This window comes from Phalacrocorax aristotelis, chromosome 7 (assembly GCF_949628215.1).
Source record: "Phalacrocorax aristotelis chromosome 7, bGulAri2.1, whole genome shotgun sequence".
NCBI lineage: Eukaryota > Metazoa > Chordata > Aves > Suliformes > Phalacrocoracidae > Phalacrocorax > Phalacrocorax aristotelis.
Window position 1 is genome coordinate 12,439,347 of NC_134282.1, and position 26,614 is coordinate 12,465,960.

Below are 26,614 nucleotides of genomic sequence, written 5' to 3' on the forward strand. Positions count from 1 at the left end.
CTTTTAGTGCACAAAACAGTGATCCAAGTAAGCCATAAAGCACACTATATTTCTTTATCAAAAGGCTAAATATTGTCTAAACAGAGAAGCTATTTAAAAATCAGATTTTATCAAGTATTACATTTCTAGATATAGCCATAGACCAAAACTAAGCCAAGGTAGTTTAAAAAGAATATCAATGACAACATCAAACATTAGCAGTGGTATCAACTGAAATACAACATTTCAAGCACCATTACATATGTAAAAAAAGCAATATAGAAAAAAAAGGAATGGAGAAAGGTACAGAAGTAATGACTTGGTACCTCATACAGAACTGCAAAATGTTAATAAAGGTAAAGTCACATACCTAGCTTTACTGAACTGGATACTTTGTTCTCGAGGAGAGTAAGAAATGGCTTGAAAATGCAGGCTTGCACAGAACAAGTTTTTTCATGAGCAGAAGTCACAGCAAGGCTGCTACATAAAATGTCACAAGTAACATGCTTAATAGCAGAGGCTGCTAAGGAAGGTTGTACACTGAATGTACCAGATAGACAGCAAGCTAATTTTCCAACTATAGCAGCACAAGCCTCCTTGACTAGTTCTGACTCATCTTTGATTTGATTTCTGAAATGGAAACAAAAATGAAACCATTTTAATCGATCACCTACCTAGAAATTTGTATTTCTACATTGTCTGAATTCTCTAACTATACTGAAAGTACTATTAGGACAATTTAAAGATCTGTGTCACTAAATTATCTTTTTCCTTTTCAGATTGCCCTCAAGTTCTATTAAATGTCTGAAGTAGCACTGGGCATGGTGAGTCTGGCATGTTACAGAGAAACTGAAGACTAGACGGAATAGAACAGAAGACACCAAGATGTATATACAAAAGGCAGAGAAACTGGAAAGATTTTGAGACACGTGGACAAATATCACATGTATTTAATTGACAAAAGATATCTCTTTTCCCCTTCTTAGTTTAAATTTATTAATTAGAATTCTCTAGTCTTCAACCAGAGAAGTAACTTGTATACTGACTTGGTAAGCGACCACTGTTCTATCATACAGACATCGTCACTTACACCTCTCCTGTTGATATCTTACAATTTCCGAAATTGAGATCTCACAAATTCTGGATGAAACAGAAATAAATATATATTTTGGTGCTTATACTACATTTCTTATGTGTCCATTTTTCTTTTTGCATGAAGACAGAAAAGCAGCATTAATACATACAAAAGAGCTTTGGGAATCATACTGCAGGACTGCACACTTGGTGGGTGAAGCAGCAGAGAGAACCCTTTAACACAAGTAGCCCGAATTACTTCATGAGGACTTTGTAGTGCCCAACGATAAATGGATTTTCTCCAATCCAGATGAATGTTTCTTGGGAAGAGAGACAGGAGGAACACACAGTGTGACTGAGTTTGGGGTGCTAAAGAGAAAAAACAAAATATAGCAGATAATTTCTTAATTTAAACTTTAAACATCATCAATCATCATAAGAGGGCAAAGAAAATAATTTTACTTTAGATCAATCATTCCAAAGAGATATTAGGTTTTATATACTTCAACATACTTACAGAAACTCTGTGCAGTTTTCTGGCTCAAATCTAGAGGTTCAAACCCAAAAGCAGATGGCTTAAGGGAATCATCAGGATGGCTGTAAATCCAGGGCAGAGATAGCAATCCACATAAGTTATCAAGAATCTGATCACTCAGTGGAATTTTCACTAGGGGACAAAAAACCAAAAACCAAAACAACACAAAAATGAGATACTTTTACAGCTCTGTATAGTTTATAAAACAGATGCACATTTTATATTCTTGATTTGCTACAATTTTTTTCTATCAAAGATTATTATCACTGTTACCACATGTTGATATCCTACATTTGAGATATAATAACAAATGATGTAAGTGCTACATCAAAATAATCTAAACATTTTATTAAACAGTTGACAGGACATAATACATGAGCAGCAGAATTAATTCAACTTCCATATCTCTGGATTTGTATGAAGACACTCAGGTGGACTATGGGATGGCTAGTAAGCTGAACCTCTAGTAACACTTTAGTCTTAGTAGGGCCTGTCCTCCACTCTACTAGCTACTTTTAAAAAAACATGCAAGCACTTAATATTTTTGGTACACTTCCTGCATGCCACGTTTGCTGAAGCTGGTCAGAAGCTCTGAAATCTTTGAATGAAGCAGAGATAGTAAGACACACTGCCTCTGTGTATCTTAAAAAGGAAACTGCTAAAAGTTCCTTTCTTTCTTATGCATACTCACTATCCCCGTGTAGTCTCTTGTTCAGATAAAAATCAACAGAAGGACAGACAAAGACTAGTAAATCATGTTCAAAAAGGAAGGCAAAAGAAGCTCTCTAAACAGAGAAGAATGCTCTTTATTTTTTATTGAACCTTTTTTGTACAGGAATTGGAGTTCTAACACAAAATCTATAATTTCAGTACCTCTACCACAACAAACCAATTCAGTCAGATGCATTCCTAATTTACAAATCCAATAAAAAACATGCTAGTTTAAAGGATTTCTCACCTTGTGCATACAGCAAAGCATCAAAGATTTTCACTATTCTGTCAATCACTTGTTCTAGGTTAACAATCTCTGTAGCAGCCTCTAACACGTTTCTGCAGACTTTCACTACTCTTGTGATAAAATCAGAGGAAATCCATGTGAACTGTATGTTCACCACTGAATCTGAGGAGCTTGGAATATTCTTACACGTGTCAGAGTTACATGGATGAGTTACTTTATGATCTATACTGTTAAAATAGAAATCACAAAATCAATGCAGCAGACTACAAACATTTAATATTGTATTGCTTGTAAGCACAGTTACTGTGAAAATTTACTCCTTCAAAACATGCAGGACTTATCCAAAACTTGTCCTGATACATGGACAAGCATTAAAGTAATCCACACAAATCATAATAACAATTACAAGAAACTATTTGTCTCACAGTTCCACCTTGGTACCTTTACCTGGTAGAATTTGTTGGGGGAGAACAATGAACTATGCACAAAGCAGCTAGTCGCAGAATTACAGCCATCCCTTCTACAGTCTGAAGAATATCAGCTGTCAGAATTTCTTTCTCAAGGGTAAACATTAAAGATGCAGCTTTCTTTGCGATGGCATTCCATAGAACGCTCTTCAATTTCATGTCCACGGGACTAAGTCTGTAATTTGACCATATTAATTATTTTCTAAAACATACCTTTTTTTCAGAAAAGATAAATCATCATAGCTAAAACAGAGCTAATCCATGTTGGATACAGGACTAGGAAAATACTAAATTAAGCTTTAGCTTAAATGTGCTTTTTGGGAGAACAAGACATTGACTCTGAAGTTAAGTATGATGCAAATCAGACTTATCTGAAAGGCTACAAAGGTATAATTCTAGAATCTTTAGACAGTCATGGTGATCAGGTGGTTCCTCACATCTATAGAAAGGCAAACATTACACCCATCTTCAATAAAGGCAAAAAAGACAATTCAAGGAACTACAGGCCTGCCAGCCTAACCTCAGTCCCTGGGAAGGTTATGGAAAAAGTCTTCCTTAAACTCATTTCTAGCCACATATGGGACAAGAAGGTGACTGGGAACACCCAGCACATATTTACCAAGGGCAAATCATGCCAGACTAACCTGATTCCTTTCCTCAATGAGACAGGTAGCTCTGTGGATAGAAGGAGGGCTGCTTATTTGAAGGATCTCAACTGGCTGGAAAACTAGGTTGACAAGAACCTCATGAAGATCAGAGACATATGAAAAGTCCTGTAACTGGCACAAAAGAACCCATGCAACAGAACAGGCCGAGGGCTGACTGGCTAGCAAGCAGCTTCAGAGAAAGTGACCCAGTAGACGTGTGGAAAGCTGAATATAAGAGCAGTGTGACCTTGTTACGAAGAAGGTCAACTACATACTGTGCCGTATTATCAGGAGTGAAGGCTGATCACAAGTCCACACCTGGAGTACAGTTTTGAGTGCCCAAATACAAGACAGATCAACATGCTGGAGCAAGTCCAAGATGATCAGGGAGCTGAAGCACAGCAGAAACAGAGGCTGAGAGAACAGGCTTTGTTCATCTGAGAACAACCTGACTTAACTAGACCCGCTTTAAGCACGTCCAGTACAACAGTATAGCCACATACATAATTCTGTCATTCTGTATGTATTCTTTCAGCTTTTCTGTTTTCAGTGTGTAAAAACAAAAATAATTCACATTGAACATATTTAAAATATAGTCTCTAGTTAAAGTTTGTCTTTAAAATCATCTGCAGATTCTGATCCTTCAAAATATCACTTATATCTTTTCCCAGAAGATCTTTCAATGTGGCTGTTATGAAGAAGCCTCCAAGAAGCTGTCATTTGTTATTCACTAGCCAAATCACTATAATAGTAGTTATTGAATAAGTGTCATACATTACTGATGTAGGTGATCTCTTTGGATGCTTTGTTGGTAGGCTTAGTCGTCGTCTTTTCTCTGGAACTTCATCACTGCTGCTGCTCCACCCATCAGTATCAGAAGTATCTAGCTGTTTCTGATGAAGCTCCTGAAAGATTTCTTCTGTTTGTGTTTTTAATACTGTATAAAGTGGACTCACCAGATACTGGGATGGACAAACAACAGAGGTACCATGATGTATGCTATGCCTTACTTCTCAAAGACATGATATCATTTCTGACTCAAAACACAAAATTCCAAAATATTATGGTAACAAAGTTCTTAAAAACCTTTCTGTTCAAAAATCTTAATTACAAGATGAAAATTCTCATAAGAAATGAAGTTTCCCGTGTTCCTACTAAAGAGGATGCAGCATGTACAGCTGTTTCCCAGTTCTCGCTATAATACCTTGCTACCAAAGCCATCAAGACAGACACTCTAAGTTTAAGAGACAACAGATATGATATGTGTGTGGGTATATGGGGTAGAAGGAACACTCAGCATATCAACACCTCATTATTAACCCCTCATTATGGTTTTAAACTAAAAGAGGGTAGATTTAGATTCGACATAAGGAAGAAATTTTTTACAATGAGGGTGTGGCACACTGGCACAGGTTGCCCAGAGAGGTGGTAGATGCCCCATCCCTGGAAATATTCCAGGTCACGTTGGACGGGGCTCTGAGCAACCTGATCTAGTTGATGCCCCTGGTCACCTCAGGGGGGGTTGGACTAGATGACCTCTAAAGGTCCCTTCCAACCCAAACTATTCTGTGATTCTATTTTTATTCAAACCTTTCTGTCTGCCTGTTCCCAACAAATATGACTAAAAGCATACGGCTAGAAAGTAAGAGCAGCTCAGATGAAGGGAAATTACTTGTAAAGCTGCCCTTATATGAGCGCACTCTGTGCCTTACCCCCATTTTATACTATGGTTACAGACAAACCCCTGTGCCTGCATAGCTTCTCAATAGTTAAATACATCTGAAGAACAGAAGGTCCAGCTACATCCAACTAATTAAAGAACTCTGACCTGTACAAATATGTGAAACAACTGAGAAACCAGGAGTATCAATCCAATTATGCAACTAAAAATAATATTTCCTAGATTTTCCTCTATGCACACATGTAGGTATCTATTCATATAATACAGTCTTTAAAATTAACCTACCTCTTGTTCTTCCTGAGTTCCAAGCACATTCACAAGAATTCCACATATGGTACTGACACGGGCTTTTCTTACTTGTAAGGCAGATTCATAGCCAGTTGGAACAAACTCCAGAAAATATTGCAGTATATGGCAAAAAGCAGCTTTCAGCTTTTTAGACTGAAGACACATAAACACATCACCTTCAAACAATGCACAGAGCTTCTCTAGTAGCATATTCAAATAGACAGGTTCAATATTTTTGTAAGAATCTGCTTCAAAAGGCAGCAACGTCCTCACCAACAGTAAGAATGGTTCTCCCCAAAATTCTGATTCTTCAGCATCCATTTTGAGAGCTGACTGTAGAATTCCAAAGAAAACTGTAAAGAAGACACTGGCCAGCTGTTCTGGAGGTCCTCCTAAGCGAATTAATTTTACTAAAAACTCCACTGTCAAAGCTTTAACTTTTGGACTGCCGTGCTCCAACAGGGAGCAGCCTATCCCCCAGAGAATAATATCTTGTCTTACAAAGAACACATCTGCAGCAATAGCTGTCAGAATAGACATTAATGTAACCTCCAAACATTCTACATTGGGCATACCCATCAGCTGTAATGGTGCCAATCTTAAATATCCCACATTGTCATTTGTATTACTTGAAAATCTCTTTACAGTCACAGGCCAGACCAGTACATCTCCCCGGAGATGTTTTTGTGCATCTCTTTCATGCAGGAAGATTAAGTCTTGGAAAAGCTGAAGCATGTCTTTTGTTAGTACTTCAAAAATGGAACAACTCTTCATTTTAAACAGAAAAAGTAAAGAGCAAATGACGTCACAGATGTTCTTGTGCAATGTGTTGCAGTTTGGAGTCGCAGCAATTCGGAGAAGCCTTGTTATGATCCAGTTACTGAATTCTAGGAAAATAGAAAAGAAAAAGGAATCAGAAAATTATTACGATAAAACCCAAAACCTCCTATTACAAGCACCTCCTTGAGGGCAGGTTGCTCATCAGTAAAACAAAACTCCTTGAGATGAATGCATGTAGGCTTAGTAAACAGACGACCTTCACTGGGACATTTCTGCAGCAGATCTTATTGAAAAAGAGGAAAAGGGGAGGTGGGGGAGACCGACATTTTACACTGGGTAGTTCCAGACATTTTCCTCTGAAAAAAAACCCTCCGACAATGGATATATCACCAACATGAACTGGGTAATATCACTAAGCAACAGTAACGAATACAGTCAAACTCTGTCCTGATAAATTCCCGTTATCACAAGTGCAAATCAATTCACAATATTAAGTCTATCACAATATTCCCTTACTTATAAATATAAAATATCAAACTTAAAAATCTGCCTTTCCCCCAGTTTTTTCTTTTTTTATGATCCCATTATCAGAAAATTTAAATCCTGAAAATATCAAGCTTCAACATAAACATTTTCAACAAACTCACCAATGCAGCTGCATTCAGTTTCCTCCTGATTTCCATCCACATTTACAAACATAAGAGGGGAAGATTTCATTATATGTTGAATAAAATCAAGCAACATTACAGAACTTGGCTGTGAATCTGATTTCTTAATCAGTTCCAAAGCAACTTTAAAAAAAAAGACATTTCTGAATTAGCTTTTTTAAAAAAAAAAAAAAAAAAAATCAACTTCACAAATTTTGTTGACACCTAAAAGGAAAGAGGAAATTTATTATACAAAATACTGTGTTATGGTATTAAACCTGTATAATTATCAATTGGGAGTGTGCTTTATTAATCTATGATAACGATTTTGTGCATATTGCAAACCCGTTATGACACCAAACTATATGAAGAAAAATATAAATTGCTCACCTTAAACGTTATTCATTAATATTACATGCGTTAACCTTTCGTTAGTATTATATCCAACTGTTTGATGAGTGAAGAATAGCAAACAGTTAACATTTCAATTTTTAATCACAGGATTTTCCCTAGGTTTAAGACCTTGGTAGAAAAAAAACCAACCCTCTAAGAATTGTCTGAAATATCCAAGAAACAGAAGTTTTTAAATGCTGAGTTCAGCTTACTGCATCAGAAAGTTTAGCAAAATACTAAACATAACTAATGCTGCTGTATAGCTCCATTGAAACAGGTATCTGAATCGCATCAGATTTATCCAAATTCCACAGGGTTAGTTATGATAAGGAGGAAACTATCTCAGATTCAGATAGCAATTAACCAGAAAAGTTATATGGTAATGATAAAATACAACACTTATGTATTCAAAAGCAGTATCTAAACTAGATTGCCTTTTTGCTTCTATTTTTATAGCCTTCCCTTTCAGGACTATAAGAGAATTAACAAACGTCATCTGAAGAGTAACACCGGTATGATGCTTAAATTGATCAATTCACTAGACAAAATATTACTCTTACTGAGACAGCTACATGAAATTATACCTTGGAAATGGTAAGTTACCCTTACTGTGATGCTCCTTGATGCAAATGTACAGATAACAAAAATAGTAATTTTGTATTGTCTTTCATAATTACCAAAATGTCGTTATAGTATGTAATAATTGGAACCTTAACATAAGGAGTACTAAAATAAGGCTTTGTTAGAATTCTAAAATTAAAATAAAGCTCTTTACATCAAAGTATTTCAATTCTGAAAGACCCTGAGTATCAAGACTTCCAAGCTATATTACTCAATGAACAATCATGTTACATGATACTCCCAATTTTCAATGTTGTGAGCATTTATATTCATACAACCCAGCATTACATTTCCCCCCCCTTTTTTTTCTGACTTAAGTTACTTCACATGATAATAGCAAATACTTCAACATGGAAGTTATTTTAAAAAAAGTAATAAATGGTATTGCATGCAGCCGCTAAACCTTTGTTGAAATGAGAGCTGTTTTGTCAAGAGTTACTTAAAGCGTAAAGCCAATGATAATTATAAGAGACAGGGATGTAATACTTACCAACATCTACATCTGTAAGGATTCTGTCAATGAACTGGCAGAGTATTTGTCTTGGTTTCTGCACAACTGTATTGTATTCTTCTGGACTAGCACTAAAATTAAAAGTGCATTATTTTGACGTTATCCATTATAGAACACAATGTTGAACACTGATTTTGTTGTTATTGTTCTAGATGTCTTCAAAAAGAAATACAAATTGATTTCCTGTTTTAGTGACCAGCATATTGCCTGTTCCTTTCTCCTTATTCTTCAGAAGTACAAAGTTTTATAATGTGCTAAAGATTATTTAATTTGAATACTCAATTATATTTGATATGTATTAAATGGACATCTGACAGATTAAGAGATTTATCCACGTTACTACCAAGCAATAAATCAGCTCTGGGGAAGGAAAAAGAAAATTAAGAACTCTTTTCACTTTTGTAGTTACCCAAAATTATTCAACTGATTAGCCACCAATACCCAGGGTAGGAGGTGTCAATAGCAACTGCTCAGGTGACCAAGACGGCAGCGACCTCTTGTCATATCAAATCTTCAACATACAATTGTACCTCCACGTCAACTAGCTGCCTACCACAAAACAAAGCTGCAGTCAGACCTTTAGAGCCAAACATTTTCAAAGTTTTTCAATTCCCAGTGAAACCACGCTGCAAATCCGGCGGACATCCCTAGCATGCAGGGTGCTACGCGGGCCAACACGCCTCCCTCACAGCCCGGGACAGAGGGAGCAACCCGGGTGGGTGGCGGGAGGAGAAGGCGACCGGGATGAGGGGAGGGAGCGGGCCCAGCCCCAGACCTCACACAGCGGTGGGGAAGGAACCTGCTTTTCCGCCTCCCCACGACACACACCGATGCCGCGGCCGGCCGCACCTCCCCCCCCACCCCTTGCAAAGCGGGGGCGGGGGCCAGTCCGGTCCTACCTGGCCAGCTCCCGCAGCGCCGGGATCATAGAGGCCATCTCCAGGCCCTGCTCGGCCATGGCTCCCGCTTTGAAACGGGCCGCGCGCTGCTAAGGCGGGAACGCGTGACGGCGTCCGGCAGGACCCAAAACTCCTCCCTCGTCGGACGGGCGGCCGCGCGCCCCCGCGTCGCGCTTCTCAGGTTTAACCGCTTCGTCACCAGGCGAGAGCGCGGTCACGGCGGCTCCGTGCCCGGTTTCTAAGGGTCTCCGCGGGGAGCTCCCCGCCCCAGCAGGGCTCTCCTCCGCTGTGCAGCGCACACACAAGGCACAAGAGAGCCGCGGCCGTTTCTCGACATGGGCACTGAGGGGCTACCGGGACCGCCCGAGGCAGCCTGGCCACAGCTGCGGCGCCAAGGGACCGTCAGCGGTGGGGGGGCGGGGAAGAACCATGCTTCTAAAGATAGCTTAAAGCGGGCGGGGGGGGGGGGGAGGGAAGACAGTCCCAGTCTGAGGGGCAGCAGGAAGGAAACTTCACTGCTGCCCGAGAAACCCCCGCTGGAGCGCTTCCCGCAGGGCAGAGGAGAGCAGGGCGCAGCCTCGCGCTCGGCAGCCTCAGGTGTGAGAGGAGCCCCCCCCGCCGCAGAACACCGGCCCCGAGCCACGCCCACCTCGGCCCTCCCCCGCCGCCGGCCGCCCTGCCATTGGCCGCCGGCGCTGCCCGTCCGCCCGCCCCGCCTCACCGGCAGCAGGTGGCGCCGGGCGCCGGCGAGCCCTGGCACTGCGGGAGACAGCGGCAGCCGGCGGCGGGAGGGCAGGTAGGGAGCCGGCGGACCGACGGTGGCTAGTTGTCGGTGTTACCCCTTTGCCGTGACCGGCGGGAGAAAGGGGCGAGTCCGGCTCGCGGGAGGGCGTGTCCTGGCAGGTGCGGGGTGGGCGCCCCTCCCTGGAGGTAGCGGTGAGGAGCGCACTTAAACGGAATCTAAAGTAGTGCTATTATCTTTTTTTTCCTTTTTACATTTAGTTTATATTCCTCTGAGGGAGTGAGCGCGGTTAAATGCATACGGTACGAAGGGTTTTGAGAGAAAACCCGAAAGGCTGCTTAAGCGTCACGCCGCGTGCGGGGAGCTAGGTGCTGCCCCGCGCCGCGGGCCGGCGCGTGCTGCGGAGGTCAGGTCCGGCCCTGGGGCCCGGGCCCGGCTGTGCAGCAAGCCTGCAACGCTTCGGAGGATGAAAGGATAAAATAAGGGGGTTTATATAGACAGGGAGAGTACGTGAGGGGATGGTGAAGTCTGAGCTTTGCTGTTCTCATTAGGAGATACAGCTCCTGCATTTGCTTATGAACTTTGTCTTTTCGTCGTTCCTGGGCTGAAGTAAAATCCTCCTGGAAGCTTCTAATTCTGTTGCCTGTTTCCACCGTGCTAGGGTTATGTCTCTTGCATGTAAAACAGTCCACAAAGTGGGTGCATGTGTATTTCAGTTACTGATTAATTTCAGATGGATGCTTTCAGGAAGCTTATTACTAAGTTTTAATTCATAGTTTGGTTTTTTCTTTCATTGGAAAGTCTGTTGACTTTTCAAAGGTTGCTAACATGGGAAGGACCTGGAGTACTTCGAGAAATTTACAGACCATAACTGACTTATATAAAGTCAGCTGTTAGAAAACTAAGATAAAATATTGTATAATTATACAACATATGAGTCTTTCAAGAGTCAGTCCTAGAGAGAAGGCAGAAACCATGTAGCTCTACATGTTTTGTTAAGTAGAACTTGGTCCAGGAAGACCAGGTATGTCTGGGTTTTTGTTATCAGTGTTATTTTGACCACAAAACTTTCTACACAATTTCAATTTAAAAAGATCTTCTTATTGTGAAAACAACATTCTGAGTATAAACTTCCAAGCCTGAGACAACAGTCACACTAAGAAAGGTGTAAATTGTACTACTTGCTAATATGATGTAGAGTTAAAATTCGTCTGTCATCCCTGATAAACTTAAGAAAGATAACAAGATATCTGTTGGGATCTGAGAGTTTGAGCAGGCTATATTATTCTTTAGCTTTCAATCCTAAGAAATATGATAAATTTATTGACTCACAGGGTGATTTTTTTGTTGTTGGCAAAGCATAAGCGGGGCACACAAAGTGCTTAATGGAGGAAAAAAAAGTGCTTTTGCCTGGAACTCTCTGGAGTCAACAAGGAGACCATATTCACGTATTGTAGAAGTGCTACTGTTTGTCATGCTGTATGAATTTGTGGTGCAGCTTCTTTAAGCATTTACTAAACGTATAATTCAGGCTTTTTTTTCCTTTAATAAGTACTTACAGCAGTTCACAAAAGAGATCTCCTGCTCCCTGTCCTTCACTGGGAGCGAAGTTAGGTGACTTTTTGAGTGTCCATAATAACAACTTCATTGTGCTGTGAGGGCATAAGAAGTCTTTTAGATGCTCCCCACAAAAACATCTTCATGGGCACTCACAAAACCTAGCACTCCTCGAACCCTCCAAAGAAACACCAACTGAAACACCTGACTTTGTTCCTTGCTTTTCTTGAGCACCTGGTTAGCAGTTCAATAACCTCTTAATTCATCTCCTTGTTTCTTCCTTTTCCCATTATTTTATACTTTTATGTCTGTTGACCCTGAAGAGGAGGAGGCGTATCGTCATCCAGCTGGAGGGGGTGACTCACTACAAATGAAAGTAGTGTGCCTTGAGACCATCCTGTATTTTCTCTTCCAATGCAGAATTCATAATGGTGAAAGGAGTCTTAGGTGTGCAGACAGAACTCAGGGAGAAATCACGCAGATAGGTAGAGCTAAGTATGAAATCCAGTGTATGTGGCAGTACCAAGATTTCTGCCGAAGCTGACATTACTTCCCACCTCGGGCAGTCCTCTCACTTTGTAGTTGCATGATTCTTCCACACCCAGGCCTCTATCTTCTTTGGCTTTCATTACTACTTTACCACACACTTCTGCAGGTCAATGTACCTATTTTAAGAGACTGAATGACTTTGCCTTAGACCAGCAGGTCCCAGAGCTCAAGAGCATGTTAATTGTACTTTTATTCCCTCTGGTGGTGTTTAACTCTGAGGTAGAATTACTGTTGTCCTTGGGGTTCATCCACTCTGTGGATATACGTGAGATGTTCCTCCATGTGATTAGTGTGACTGCAGTTAAATATCAGCTGTTTCTTGCAGGTAAACTCAAGTGATTATACTAAGACATTTAAATGCACGTGTATTCCTTGATGCCTTCGTGAACTGTGAAATATTAACCTCATACAGGCTGATACGCTGGTCAGAGGAAATGCAGCCAAGATGGTACATGGAGGTCCTCTGAACTGTACTAAGTAGTTTCATGTAATATCAAGGTGTGTCTATCATTTGCCTGGTTGCTATAATAACACCTGATAGTCTGCATGATTCCTTGAGGACTAGTTTCCATATATAGTCATGAAACTGGTTGTTAGTTACCTGACCTTTGAACGCTTTGCATTGTTCCTGTATACAGTAAAAATGTGTATTCCAGCATGCTCTGTTTTCATCTATGCCTGTGTTGCTTAGTCAACTTGGCTGGAGCCAGGGGGCACAGATTAAAATGGTATCTTGTCCTGAATATTGATTTGATGATTTAAAAAAAAGTGAAAAATTGAAACAGGTGGTAAGTGGTGGTAAGGACCACAGGCAAGCCAGCAACTTAAAAGTAGAACATGTATATTCAACTACTGAACAAAAACACTGCAGGTAAACGAGTAAAAAAGTGAGGAAAGAAAATATAAAACATTAAAATCTGCTTTTCTTGTGTCTTTTATAGGTAATCTATCTAGGTCTTAGTCCTGCAAGCATTTACCCATGTTTTTCATATAAATAAACCTGCTTACATACTTAGGACTATTGAGGATGTAAAATTAAACATTTGAGTAATTTGGAGAGATAGCAAGTTAGATTAATAATGCCAGGCTCCAAAAGAATATATATTTATATAGCAGCAATGACTATTTTTTGCTTATCTACAACTGCTACTATTAAAAATAGTTGTCTGTATATATCTTTTTGTTACTTGTTTTTTGCTTTTTAGTACTTCTAGGAAAGATTATTCTTGAGGCTAGTAGCTGTGGAGGAAACGCTTAGAAATATATTTACTATCAGGATCAGTGTTATAACATCAAGACTGTTTGAGGTGATAATGTTTGAATGAGAGTAAGGTGCTTGGAATCTAGTTCCCTAAGGCAAAATGTTCAGAATCTTAGATGCTGATTTGATTTTAAAAATAAAAATAAAATCCAGAACTAGCAGTGATGCCTAAAAATCCCTTAATAGAGTGCAAAACTCTGTACTAGTCATGTTGAGAAAATTGTGCAGTGTTTTAATTTAAAATGTCATCTAAACTACATTTTAAAGTTCTGGCTGTTGTAATTACATAGGTGGTTCTTTTTATTAAAATATTTCTTCAATGAAAATCTGAATAACTGTACTAGCTACAGTTTTTATAGTGGAAAATTCTTGTTTTCTGAGGGAGAGATTTAATGTGAGGAGAAATAATTTTCCATCTGGTTCTGTATTCCATACTGATTAAGACTAGAATAGAGTTTATGCATGGGAATACTGATAAAAGTTCTGTTAACTGTCAGCTTTCTTCATTCCATGGCTTACTTTAGAAACGAACGCAATGGAGGAGGGAGAAAGGGAATTAATGGTTTTTGTCCTTTTATCCTCTTTTTTAGAAGTCAAATAAATTAAACCTATATATGTTGGAACACAATTCATTATTTTTTGGAGGTTCCTTGGTGTGACAGGTACACTCGACCTCTTGATCAGACTATTTTCCCAGTACTTGGAACTCACTCTGTGAGGATTGTGTCAACGGAATGGACATCGCCTTAATAGCATGTAATATGGGAACACCTAAACTAAGAAGATTCTACCAGTACCCTTACCCTTACATCTAACACTTCACGTGAAGTCTGGTGTAACATCTAGTTGCAACTCTTCTTATTGCAGTAATAAAATATTTTCATATTCAAGTACTTCACATCCATGGTAATTGTTGCCATAAAATGTCCAAAAATCACTAGGTCTATGTAAATGGATTAAATAAATGTAGAACAGGAGCACCAGGGAGTAAAAGGAACTGATCCTAGCAAGCAAGTTTATTACTGGGGAAGGCTCCACTGTACTGTGCCAGACAATAAGGAAACAATAAATTGTAAATGCAGTGCTGGGAAAAGATACCTAACTAAGCAACTGCAAATGCTTTTGAACCGAAAGCACAGGTTTTAAGATCTTCTCTGTAAGATGGTGTCTCACTAGCTCATTTCATCCTTGGCATTCACTGAGCAAACAGTTGGCCAGTGTTCACGCTGTGATATGCGATGGGGTATTAACAATGAAAACAACTGGCATTAGTCAGGTCAGGTTCAATGTGGATCAGGAGTTCCAGGTTACTGACAGAACCAGTTCTGCTTTACAGTCATGTAGTACCGCTTTATTAAGGGGTTTTTAAGCATCGCTGTTGCTATACATTTTAAAAAGGGCTGCAAAATGAAACAGCAAGGGTGGCTTCTCTATTTTCCAGGGTATTTTGTTTGTGATAAAATTACTAACTGCATGATTTCAGCTTTGATTCAGCTGGTGACATGTAGGAAACACTAAATGTCAGTCATGGCCTTATTATATACCTTATTTGTTTTGGCACTTCTAAATGTTAATTACTTGTTTAATTTCTAGATTTTTATGTGGGGGTGTGTGCTTAATTACTCCTATTACATACAGGTGTCCAAAGAGAATAAAGGTGGTATATCACAATAGCTCATCAGTGAGACTGGTATTCCTAAGCCTCAGAAATAAATTCTGCATAAAGCAGATTGTGTGAGTCTACATGCATTCTTTTGGTAGGAACAGGATTATCAACACACTTGCAGGGCTCTCCTGCAGATGTTTCCTTAATAATAATAGGCACTAGCAAAAAAATATTAATGCTGGATCCAGTATTAACCAGTTTAATTCACTTACTGTATTTCTCCTTTCACCTTGTTGTTAATCGTTGGTAGAATGGACTAATTAAAAACATTGACATGTAGTACAGCTGAAATATTAGGCCATATGTTATCAGCAAGATTATATTTAACTGAAAGATAATTTAAATGATTTGTCTCAAAGTGAGCTTCAGGAGCTAGCTGTTTCTTTTCAAAGCAGGTGTTCCCTCGTAGGTTTTTGTTTTCCAAAATTTTTATAGTTTGGAATGGTTTTGTCTTACTGATTTATCAAGCTCTTCTAGCTCCACGTCTACCTTTCTTTCATTTTGTTTCCACATGTCCTACGCTTTCACTTTGCACTGGTTTATCCCCTTACGACACAGGGAAACTAGATTGTGTTCTTTCATATCCTAATGAATATATCTTTGATCTTTCCAAAGGGATTTCATTATTCTGCTATGTGTCTCCAGATATGTATTGCTTAACATACATGGAAAATATATATCCTTTGTTAGCTACAGTGTTGGGAACTGTGTAATATTTTGAACATTATGTAATAATGTGATAAAATGTAATTTTATCAGAATTAATTAAAATGTACATGTGGGTACACCACTGCAAAGTGGAAGCTTCCATTGTGTATATGGGAATTACTCCAACCTCCGCCCCCCTTCTAAAAAAGTTAAGACTGGCAAAATTTCAGTTGCCCCTTGCAGTTTGGTAATGCTTTATGTGTCAGGCTGGTTAAGCTTTTGCATAAAGGTGGTATTAAGAGGGAATGCAATCTTTTTTTTTTTTTAGACAGAGACTTAAAAATCCAAAAGTAATGTGTACACACCCCAAAATCTCCAAGACAATCCATTCTGCCTGAAACTCAAACCTCCCGGTTGACTTCTATGGCATGGGCAAGGTGGTTTGATCACGTCCTATTAAAGCTGCTCCCCAGAGAGGCTTGATGGCAGCACGAAACTAGTTGTTTGTCATGCCAGAGCAAATCCCTACTCTGGCGCTCTGTGTTATATTTGTTTTCATAAGGTGGCTTGGACCCTAAAATGACAGCCCTCCTGTTGTGGTGAAGGACAGCTACTGGGTCAGCCAAGCTGGGCTTTTTAATCAAGTTCTGTCTTATAGACTGACTGCCTTGGGGAAGCAGAAATTATGAAATAACTGTAGTAATAAATCCACATATTTCTGTTGCATTCCAAAATTTCTGTGTGCTTTCCCTCCTGAGATATCTTTTGTGGTGGTTGATCTATGGAACAAATTCTTCTGCCGTATACTTTATTCTTTAAGCTTCTGTTCTGCTTTTTACTAAGTAAATTAAGATCAAGGCATTTAAACTCAGTAGGATTAATCCATATCAGTCCTTCTCAACCAAATAAGCATATGTTGGATGAGTCATTGCTACCTAAGAATTGCTTCATTAAGATGTCACTTTGGACTTGTATTGCTTTCAGCTGGCCTCCTCAATCAGAGGGAGATAGACCAGTAATAGTGAGAAAGTTTGTCCCTCATATCTGAATGGAAGTATGGAAGGTAAGCACACTGTTGGCTTGCTAATGGATAGTAATAGCACAATAAATATTTCTGTGCCACATTTAGAAATCTAAAAATTGGGGTTTAAATATAGATTCCTATTTAATGCTCAAAAGCATTAATTTTGGAGAGTTGGAAATCTAAGTTATTTTTCATGAATTGTCACTGTGTAAAGTGACAGTAAAGAACATGATGGTTATTCAGTTTTTGTGAAGGTTACTGGGAGGAGGATCAGCCCCTTGGTACAGACTTGTAGCTAACTTAAAATCCAAAATGTTTGCCTATTTAGTAAAATATTATGTGAAGTAAAATGGCTGTCTTGTAAGATCTCCTCCAGGGACATATTTTGCCCTTGTAAAAGAGCTGATTTATCAGATTGTTGATCACACTTGATCATTTTATTATGAAAAAGGCAATTTTTAGCTACGAATTTAATTTGCTGAACATGTGGAAATCTTTTTTCAAAGTCCTAACAAGTGTTAGGACTTAAAAGCAGTGTAAGAAATATTAGTATTTTACTTTGAAAGCATCACGGTTTGGAAAGACTTTGGACAGTTATCTAGCAATTTTGGAAGACTAGCATTTATTGCAGGCTATGAGAGAAAACAATTGTCATATTACTGTGGGACATATTTTAAGATGGCTAGCACAAAGCAAATATAAATACACATCAAATTTAAGAATACTCAGAATTCATGTTTAAGCAAAAAGACTCTTTACAAAGGTGGTTGGCATGACCAGCTTGCAGGATTTTTCTGTGTAGTAAGTATTGTGCCCTGTAGTTACTAGAGTGTAGATAACTCTAGTTAAGATAAGCATATCTTTCTCACTTTATGTGACTTTAAGTCATTAATTTTAAAGCAACAAGTAATTTTTTAAACTATCATTTTTAGGATTGTAAGGGTTGTTACTAGCCTAGCACTATTTTGTTGGATGAATGTTTTTGACACTTGAAAAAAGGAAACATCATGCATGTCTATGCATTGCTTTGCATAGTTGCAATGTATGATTTAAATGCTTATGGATGTCTGCTCATGTTGCCAGCTCAAACTATTTAAAAAAAAAAATCAAATAATTTGTCTAAATCCCAGACCTTCATAAAGGCTTTTTAAAATTTTATTTCTGACGTTTGTAAGAAAGATGGTAAAATTTTGATGTAAACATCAAGAACAGCTTCATATTCTTAAATGAAAGCTATCTCCTAATCATATGAATCCTAAGGCTAAGGTTTTGAATAATTTAGTTACAAAAAATCTGCTAAGGAATTGCTTCCTTTTTTCCTTTGCAAAATATGATTAAAAATGACAGTTGGCAACAACAACTGTAGATGTTCTGGCCTAATTAATAAGAACTACAGTACCAGCAACAGCGTTTCATGCGTGCCCCAGATAGTCTTCTAGTTCAGAAGCTACAAACAATGCTCTATTTAGTTTTAGTTACTCAGATTTACTGATGTGCTCCTTTTATCCTCAGCACCATAGCAATCGTAGCTCCTTGAGGCTGTGAACTGGCAAATGGGTAGCATTTATGCGTCTGTGGACTCTGGAGAGACTGGATGGTTTTGAAATGCTGCCAGTTGCTTTTGCTGTGTATTGTAGAACCACCTCCTTTTTCTTCTAGCTTGACCAATGAAAAAAAGAAAAACAAAAATAACCTATGAATTTTCCATGACAGAAAATCCTAGCTTGCTAGTAGTATAGTAGCTGATCAGTCTAATCTTCTAATAATCTTTTGAACCGTGTAGAGTTCAACGAGGAATTAGCAGGTGACAGAAGGCCGTACTGCCATCTGATAATTAATGAAAACTGAAAAATACACTGTCAATGCAGGTCTATTTGGTACTCTTTAGTAATTGCAATTAGCTAGAATATGAAGAATGTGCGGATGTAAATTTAATTGCTGAGGGCAGGAGAATAAATGTGCCTTTCTATTGTTACTCTTAACGACCTTCACATGATTAACTTCTGGGGTGACCTTAGAACTAAGTTCATTAGTAAGAGTTAGCCTGTGGCGCTCTGCTGGAGTTCTAGTATTTGTAGTAACCTGAGGCTTCCTACTTCAGAATACCAGTGAGCAGGCACACAGAAAGGTAAAGGCAGTAGTTTTCTGGAGCGTTGTAGTTGCACTGTTTTAAGGTCTCCCTCCTGCTCTGCTTCAGTCTGTTCACTGATGGCTTTGTTCATAGTTTTGCTTTTCAAGTTATGTGCTAACTAAGTGTTATTTTCAAGCTTGAAGAGAACAATGGCTCATGATGTTCTGGTTGGCTTAAGAAAAAGATATTTTTCTGAAGTTATGAGTGCCATAGAAGGATAAATTCCTTAGCGAAGAACACTGAGTACAGTATGTTCTATCTCTCAAGCAGCACTGAATCTGGAAGAAACAGAGGCTTAGGACAAAACCTGATAGCCTTGCAAAAGATATTGTAAAAATATCAGTGATATTGTAACAGATTAAACAGCTGAAGGTGAGTACACTTTGACTGTAGCAGGTGAAATGCAAAATCCAGCAAACTCTGCAACTGTGGAGCACGTAATGTGAAATTGTAATAATAGCAGCAGCACAATTTTGGCTGTGAAACTGTTAATAACAATTGCTGTGCAGGAAGCTGGTAGACAGTGAAAAGCTGCGCTATTTGTTGTATTTTAATGTTACTGGCTATTTTTGTTTCCTTACTGTGAATACTGAGGTGGAGATAGCATTGCAACTACATGGCTTTAATAGCACTGTCACTTTTAGAAACATAGTATTTAAATTCTAATTGAGGCAGACGGGAAGATGGTGAGTCAGTGACTTCCAGAACATCATCAGTTCTCATAATCTAACTGAGCTTTCCGTGAAGATTGAAGATGCCCTCAAAAGTCAGTTTGTGAAGTTGAGAAATTGTGAGGATCTGTTTAAATTTAAAACAAATTTCTAGTCCTTCCAGTTAAAGAGAAAAGCTTGAAAAGTTAATCTGAGAATAATGAGTTATCTGAAAACAGATGGCAGATGTCACTCCATATGAGTAATTTTAAAACTGTCTGACCTTTTTTTTTTTGTTAGAGTCTGACTTGTGATTGTTTTTGAAAAGTTTGCGTTATGACTACTGACACCCAGAAAGCCCCTCTGTCAAATGAGGGTCCTGTCAATGGGTCATGCGCACTGAGCATGAGTTTTGCTGTGTGCACAGACAAAACTCTTACTGATGCAAATGTTTCAATAAGAATTTCAGGATTTGTTTCTGAATTAAGATATATATCAGAGATTGATTATACAGGAATTTCCTATTAAAATAACACAATTTTTATTTGTCATTGTGGTTGCATGGTAACAAAAGCTGCATGTGTGTAAACCTAGTCAGAGAAAGAAAGAGATTAAGTATCATTAGCCAGTGTGTCTTTTAATGCACTCCCTTTTGCTGTTGTAAACTTGATATGTAACATCAGCCTAGGCACAAAAAATAACTTGAGGATGGAGTGCCTGAATGAACTTGCTTTTACTAGTGTAGCCTTTCCATTTATATTTTAGTGTGGTTTGGATTAGTGAAATGTCACCGAGAAACCAAGTTTGGACTTTTAAAAAAAAATTTCTATTCTTCAGAGCGGTAACTGGTAATCAAATGGGTTTTATGACAAACTTTTTCCTAGCTTCTCATCAAATATTCTTTATGTTAATGATAGACTCTTTCCATCTAACATCATGCATTTGCATGGTAAAGCTGCCATGATGCTCAGACCTTAGTAAGCATTCATCTTGCCACAGTTAGTGGTTTTGGCACCCTCTGCTATGGTGGCTCTGGTGTTGGTTCAGCCCATGTTTTTATCTTGCTTTTGGCAGCAGCACCTGAGGCACTGGCTTCCAGTGCTAATTGGAAAGCATGATCCTTGCCAGCTCTGGCCTTCCAGAGACAGTGCATTTCCCTGACCACTGCGTGGATACATTCGGAAGTGATACACAAAGACATTCATATGGGTAAAGATGGTGGGTACGGGGACAAGGTCGTGAGGCAAGGGTAGCCTTGTAGAATAGAAAGAGCGGAAGAGGTGATTGATGGGACTTGCAAAACTTCTCCAGGAAGGAGGGTCTAGCCCATTTTTGTACAGGGAAGCCAAATGACTAGTCAGCATACGACACAGGTTTCAGTATAATAAACTGATTTTTGGAGAGTATCACATGTTACTGCTGGTGAGAGGAGTTAGGAAAAGGTCGTATAAAAATGAAACCGTATATTAAGTTGATTGAACTTGTTGAATGAAAGACAAATCTGGTTTCTATTCAAGGCTCTGTCATATGCTTCCTGGACCAGTGTAAACCTGATTTTTACACTTGTACAGAAGTTTCTTCCACTAAATCACCTTAATCTGTCCTGAGCCCCATCCTAACTTGCTAATACCTTGCTAATTAATTTGAATGTAGCTCTGCAATCATGGATTACTTGAATGCAGACTTTCCCATGCGTAAAATGGAAAAGCAAGATTTTTGGTTTCAGAACACTGCCTTTAAATGTTTAATTTATATTTAAAAACTCAGCGTCAGGTTCTTTGATAAAAAGATGCCATAACAGGGTTGCTTCACTTCTGTTACCATTATTATTTTGAGTTATAGTGGGCAGGCTCAGTAGCGTTCTTGAGTTGTTGGAGGAAAACACGGCTATGCTCAATGTGAATAAAATTTTTCATTGCAAATAAATACATGTGACTTTAATTGTGACTAGAAGCAGACCTGATTTTAACTATGTTATATATCTGAAGCACAGGGGTGAAAATGGGTCTCAAGTGTGAGCCACACAGCTCTCGGAAATGGGCTGCAAGTTGCATGAGTTATATACTAGGACTTGCGAATTTGCTTTGTAAGCACTAGTTCTAATTTTATCAGTAAAGGTAAAAAGTATTCTAGACTCTGGACCATATGGTGGAAGCTAAAGCAACACTACAATGATTTACATTGGGAAGGTTAATACCACACCTGCAAAGATCACATCTAGTACAGTCCTAGTGGTTTTGACAAATGTACATTTTTCCAATAGGCTAGAGGAGACATTTGTTCTAGGGTTTGCTCAACAAAGGGAAGGTCTTCTCCATCTCGTGTCTCCCAAGGGAAGTCCCTAGTCCCACTCCTTACGTCACTGTTTTTCCCCATTCTTTCCCATCCTTGTGTGCCATTAATGGCATGCAGGTCTTACTGCTGGATGCAAGAGTTTCTTATTGTAAAATTAAAACATCAGCGATTATGTTTGTGACTTTCCTTGTGTGTAATGAACTGTAGAACTGAGACCTCAAGGAACCTTTCTGTTTACACTAACACTTGCATTTCTATGGCAGCAGTAAAGGAGCGGCTTCTGTCTATCTTAGAAGGAGTATCATTGCGGTTGTGTTGTACTTGAGTTATTTGTTTGTAAAGTTTTTCATTAGTTTATGACATGATCATTAGAGATGCTAAAAATGCACAAATTCAGCTGACTCCAGTTGAACTTGTTGGAATACAATTGAAAAAACTTGTCCTTAATAACTCTGGTACCATTGCTGTGGTAATATCTGATAAGGTACATTTTTAGCCCCTGGAAGATGTTCTGTACCTGAATGCAAAAGTAACTAATCTCCTTTAGACCAAATGTAAGGCTTGATTAGGGTATTTCAGAGCTGAATTGCTGTAGGTCGGTGGCACATCTTCGTAGCTTATGAAATCATCTAGGCATTCCAACTTACGTACCTTTAGCTTGGTCTCCACACCGTTTGCCTGTAAGTAGTAGGCTCAGGCCTCTTTAAAGAGCATAATAGGACCATCCTTTTCTACTGTAGATTGTAGCAACTCTATTCTTGTTTATTTAATCTCCGTGAGAACATCAGCTTCTTCTTGGAACTCCTTGTGAATAAAACACTTTTTGTGGAAACAGTCTGGTATTAGTGGATAGTTGGTATGTTTGTGTTAAACATTAAGTCTTTATGCCTTTTGTGTTCTTTTTCCTGATTAAATATTTATGTTGTTGAGGAATGAAACAAATATTTTAAATATTTGAAACTGATCATGAAAGATGTTGAGACAGCATAAAAGAAAATTAAGATTTATGGTTTGAGTGTCTTCAAATTCCTACTGTGCTTTCATTTTTCTTATGTGTCTGCACTTCCCTTGGCAGCACTCAGATACCACGTGCGTGCTGTTATTGAACTTTCACCAAGGCAAAGATTGTGCGTAATAAAACTAAGAGTAAGTGCTGCTTTAGCAGATTCACTGTATCCAACCTTTACTTTGGATCAGAGTTCTTTGAGTTCAACCATGTTAGAGATTCTGTAGGGAAACTGTTTTTGTGTCCTTTAATTTGTTGCTTATTATGGCACAACTGTTTAGTATTTTGTGTTGTATACTTTGGTTCTGTACTCCCTAATTTATTGGAAAGCTAAATGTTATATTTAAATTACATAAAATATGCAGACAGTTCAGAATACTCAATGTTGAAATTTTCATTAACTGAAATGTAAAGCCTGTCTCAAAACTGGGATGATTTTACTTCAGATTATTGTTTTTGCAGATGATCCAATTTTGTATTCTGAAAAACAGAAGTGTTGTCTCTTATCAAGAGATCTATGAGAAAAATCTTGTTTCAGTATTTCCAATACTGATTTGCCTGGTATTCTCAAGTCCTAAAGAAAAGCTACTTCTTGCATGGAAGCAGCTTCGTGCATATATTTTTCATCTGGAAATGGTTTGCTAAGAGGTAGGGAGTACAGGATACACTGTATTGCAGAAATACACAAATTTAACTCCCTTTCTGTTCTGTGTTACTTACAAAAGTGATCTCACCACATTTATAGTGTGTTATGAGAGACTGTATTTGCAAACATCAGAAACTACAGTTACAATGCAGTAACTCACACAGCTCTGCAGGGCTAGTGGCATTGACTTGTATCACCTCAGCATACTGGTTTCACAGAGGATATCACTATTTCAGATTTGTTCTTGATGACATGCTTGTTAATACCACAGCTTGTTGTATTAAAACAAATGAGACAAGGAGAAGTAGAACAGTGGCCTGTGATATGTTGTGGGACTGTGAAGACTGGAGTTCACTTGCCTCCTTTCCCCTTGGTCTTTGCAACTGGAGAGGAAGGTGCTGTGCCTTCTCTTGCCAGCTGCAGGGAGCAACTGCAGAGGAGAATTCTTGCATACCACCTGCTCTTCTAGACTACAGCATGCTTAGAGCAAATGAAATGGAAGAGCACAGCCCCAAAGAATCCTTGACACAACAGATTCAAGCAGGAATTTTATAAGTCAGGCAACACGTGGTAAGATTGGCTGGAAAGCTGCCCAGCAGAGAAGGACCTGGAGGTATTGGTTGCCAGCCAGCTGAACATGAGCCAGCAGTATGCCCAGGTGGCCAAGAAGGCCAACAGCATCCTGGCTTGTATCAGGAATAGTGTGGCCAGCAGGAGCAGGGAGGTGATAGTGCCCCTGTACTCAGCACTGGTGAGGCTGCACATAAAGTACTGTGTTCGGTTTTGGGCCCCTCGCTACAAGGACATTGAGTTGCTGGAGTGTGTCCAGAGAAGGACAACAAAGCTGGTGAAGGGTCTGGAGAGCAGGTCTTATGAGGAACTGGGGTTGTTGAGCCTGGAGAAAAGGAGAATGAGGGGAGACCTTATTGCTCTACAACTACCTGAAATGAGGTTGTGGTAAGGTGGATGTTTGTCTCTTCTCCCAAGTAACTTGTGATAGGATGAGATGAAATGGCCTCAAGTTATGTCAGGAGAGGTTTAGATTGGATATTAGGAAAAAAATCTTTACTGAAAGAGTGGTCAGGCATTGGAACAGGCTGCCCAGAGGGGTGGCGGAGTCACCATCCCTAGAGGTGTTCAAAAAAAGGTGTAGACGTGGGACTTTGGGACGTGGTTCAGGAGGCCTGGGGGTGTTGCGTTGATGGTTGGACTTGATGATCCTAGAGGTCTTTTCCAAACTTAATGATTCTATGATTCTGTGGATGAGGAGACATTGCTTTGCGTGTGGATATGGGATAGACAGATGTCATGTCCCTGTTCCAGAACAGATGGGATAACACACTCCCAGCCCTGTGCTGGAGGCAGGTGAAATGTGTAGAACTCTTAGGAAAATAAGTAATTAACCAAACCAAAACAGGTCACACATGGTCTGAGATAATCAGTTTGGGCAAATTCAGCTCAAAGTGTTGGTGTAGCTAAACTGTAAACAGGTTAGGTTTGCAGTACGTTTCAGGAAAGGTACTTCTATGAACTCTGCATGCAATAGCATTTTTTCTGAATTACTTTCCTAGAAGTGGTCCTTCTGGCACAAGTAAGGTTTCCCTTGATGTTTTTTCTTAGGAGTGCTGAATGCATCAATACAAAGCACAGGCAGGCTGAGATCCTGTTGAATGATGTATGTGAAGGAAACTCCGTGAAACTGATACTGCTGATGAATTTGAATGTAGCCATGTATACTGTACACTCAGCAGCCAAAGGAAGCTTGGAGGCATTTTGTTTAGATGAAAAGGTATCTTTCTAAAGTAAACATGTATCTGCTTTATAATAGAATTGCTCTTCGTCCTGACTTAAGCCTCATGAAATTATTTTGTACTTATACCATAGTACGTGAAGTCAGATCAGGCCTGTGACCAGTCTAACAGTTATGTATCTCAGCTTATTGTTTTATTGTTTATTCCCAAGTCACCCATGTTTATCTTAAAGGCATAGTGGAAAATACTGATTTTATTATTCACCAGAATTACTGTACTATGTTGAATAAATTCCTGTGGAGTGAATAATTAACTTAAATGTGAATCTTCTGCTCCTCCTTATATGAGATACATATTTCATGGGCACAAAATTTATCACTCTGGCTGGTTTGATAGTCTTCCACTAGCAAAGATCAGTACATATAGTTTTGGAAGAAGTTAAAAAGAAACCCTATTTTTCTCTCTTAAATTGTACCTTGTTCACTGTGTAACGCTGTACATAGAAGATTGAGGAAAATTCCATGGATTATCAGTTTATATGTTTGAAGCATAACATTTCTTCATTGTTATCCTCTAACTTCTAGTAATTAAATGCTTTTGATGGTCATAAATATATCCAGCCATGTGTACGAGCCCAGGCTGAGAAACATACCCTCTGAGTCTTTTAGGTGTAGTAAAACTTGAGACTGACTGTATGATATGTAAAGAACTTTCCACTTCATACTACTCTGTTAATAACTGTACCTGATACCATAATTATACCCGCCTTTTCGTTCAAAAATTAGCAATGTGCTTCAGCAGTTGCAATATCTTTTTAAATTTTTTAATGTATACAGGGATATGTATTTATATAGCTAATTACCTCGACCTTTTGGTGCTCTCCTGTTTTAAAGGTTTACAAGCATCCTCTTTGCTGCATTAGGAGTGGATCTATTTTTGTATCTTTCTTTATAAGACCCAGTGCTCATCATTCTACAGGTGTATTCGATTCTTTCTTTCTATGTTTAGAGGACTACATTCTGCAATCAAGACTTGTTTCCCTAATGCCAGACAAAAATAACAGCAACAAAAGAAAATAAGCTCTTGAGTCAGCATTTGTAATGTCAGTTGTCATTGTGGAAGCAGCTGCGTGTGGAAACAAGGCAAACAGAATTTGAAATGAAGAGCAGGAAAAGAAATTGCCAATTGCCTGCAAGGATGGAGAAAAT

The 26,614-nt window shown here is 38.9% G+C and overlaps 2 protein-coding genes across 6 annotated transcripts in view; one reads left to right on the forward strand and one right to left on the reverse strand.

Moving 5' to 3' along the window:
- ATR (ATR checkpoint kinase) overlaps positions 1 to 9,598 on the reverse strand; it is a 41,761-nt gene extending 32,163 nt beyond the window's left edge. The window contains exons 1-11 of one of the 4 annotated variants that reach the window (XM_075098840.1): positions 9,481 to 9,598; positions 8,561 to 8,652; positions 7,057 to 7,200; positions 5,903 to 6,516; positions 5,627 to 5,782; positions 4,435 to 4,622; positions 2,994 to 3,188; positions 2,547 to 2,773; positions 1,571 to 1,720; positions 1,224 to 1,422; positions 350 to 609 (exon numbers count right to left, since the gene is read on the reverse strand). In XM_075098840.1, the coding sequence (XP_074954941.1) occupies positions 350 to 609; positions 1,224 to 1,422; positions 1,571 to 1,720; positions 2,547 to 2,773; positions 2,994 to 3,188; positions 4,435 to 4,622; positions 5,627 to 5,782; positions 5,903 to 6,516; positions 7,057 to 7,200; positions 8,561 to 8,652; positions 9,481 to 9,539 (2,284 nt within the window). In that variant the 5' untranslated portion in view covers positions 9,540 to 9,598. Of the gene's footprint in view, positions 1 to 349; positions 610 to 1,223; positions 1,423 to 1,570; positions 1,721 to 2,546; positions 2,774 to 2,993; positions 3,189 to 3,657; positions 3,719 to 4,434; positions 4,623 to 5,626; positions 6,517 to 7,056; positions 7,201 to 8,560; positions 8,653 to 9,480 lie in introns of those variants that run through there. The other 3 variants (XM_075098839.1, XM_075098841.1, XM_075098842.1) reach the window with 3 other exon arrangements.
- A 600-nt stretch (positions 9,599 to 10,198) lies between these two features.
- PLS1 (plastin 1) overlaps positions 10,199 to 26,614 on the forward strand; it is a 45,534-nt gene continuing 29,118 nt past the window's right edge. Inside the window, exons 1-2 of one of the 2 annotated variants that reach the window (XM_075098850.1) lie at positions 10,256 to 10,276; positions 12,103 to 12,155. The gene's annotated coding sequence lies outside the window, so the exon portion shown is untranslated. Of the gene's footprint in view, positions 10,277 to 12,102; positions 12,156 to 26,614 lie in introns of both variants that reach the window. The other variant, XM_075098851.1, reaches the window with a different exon arrangement.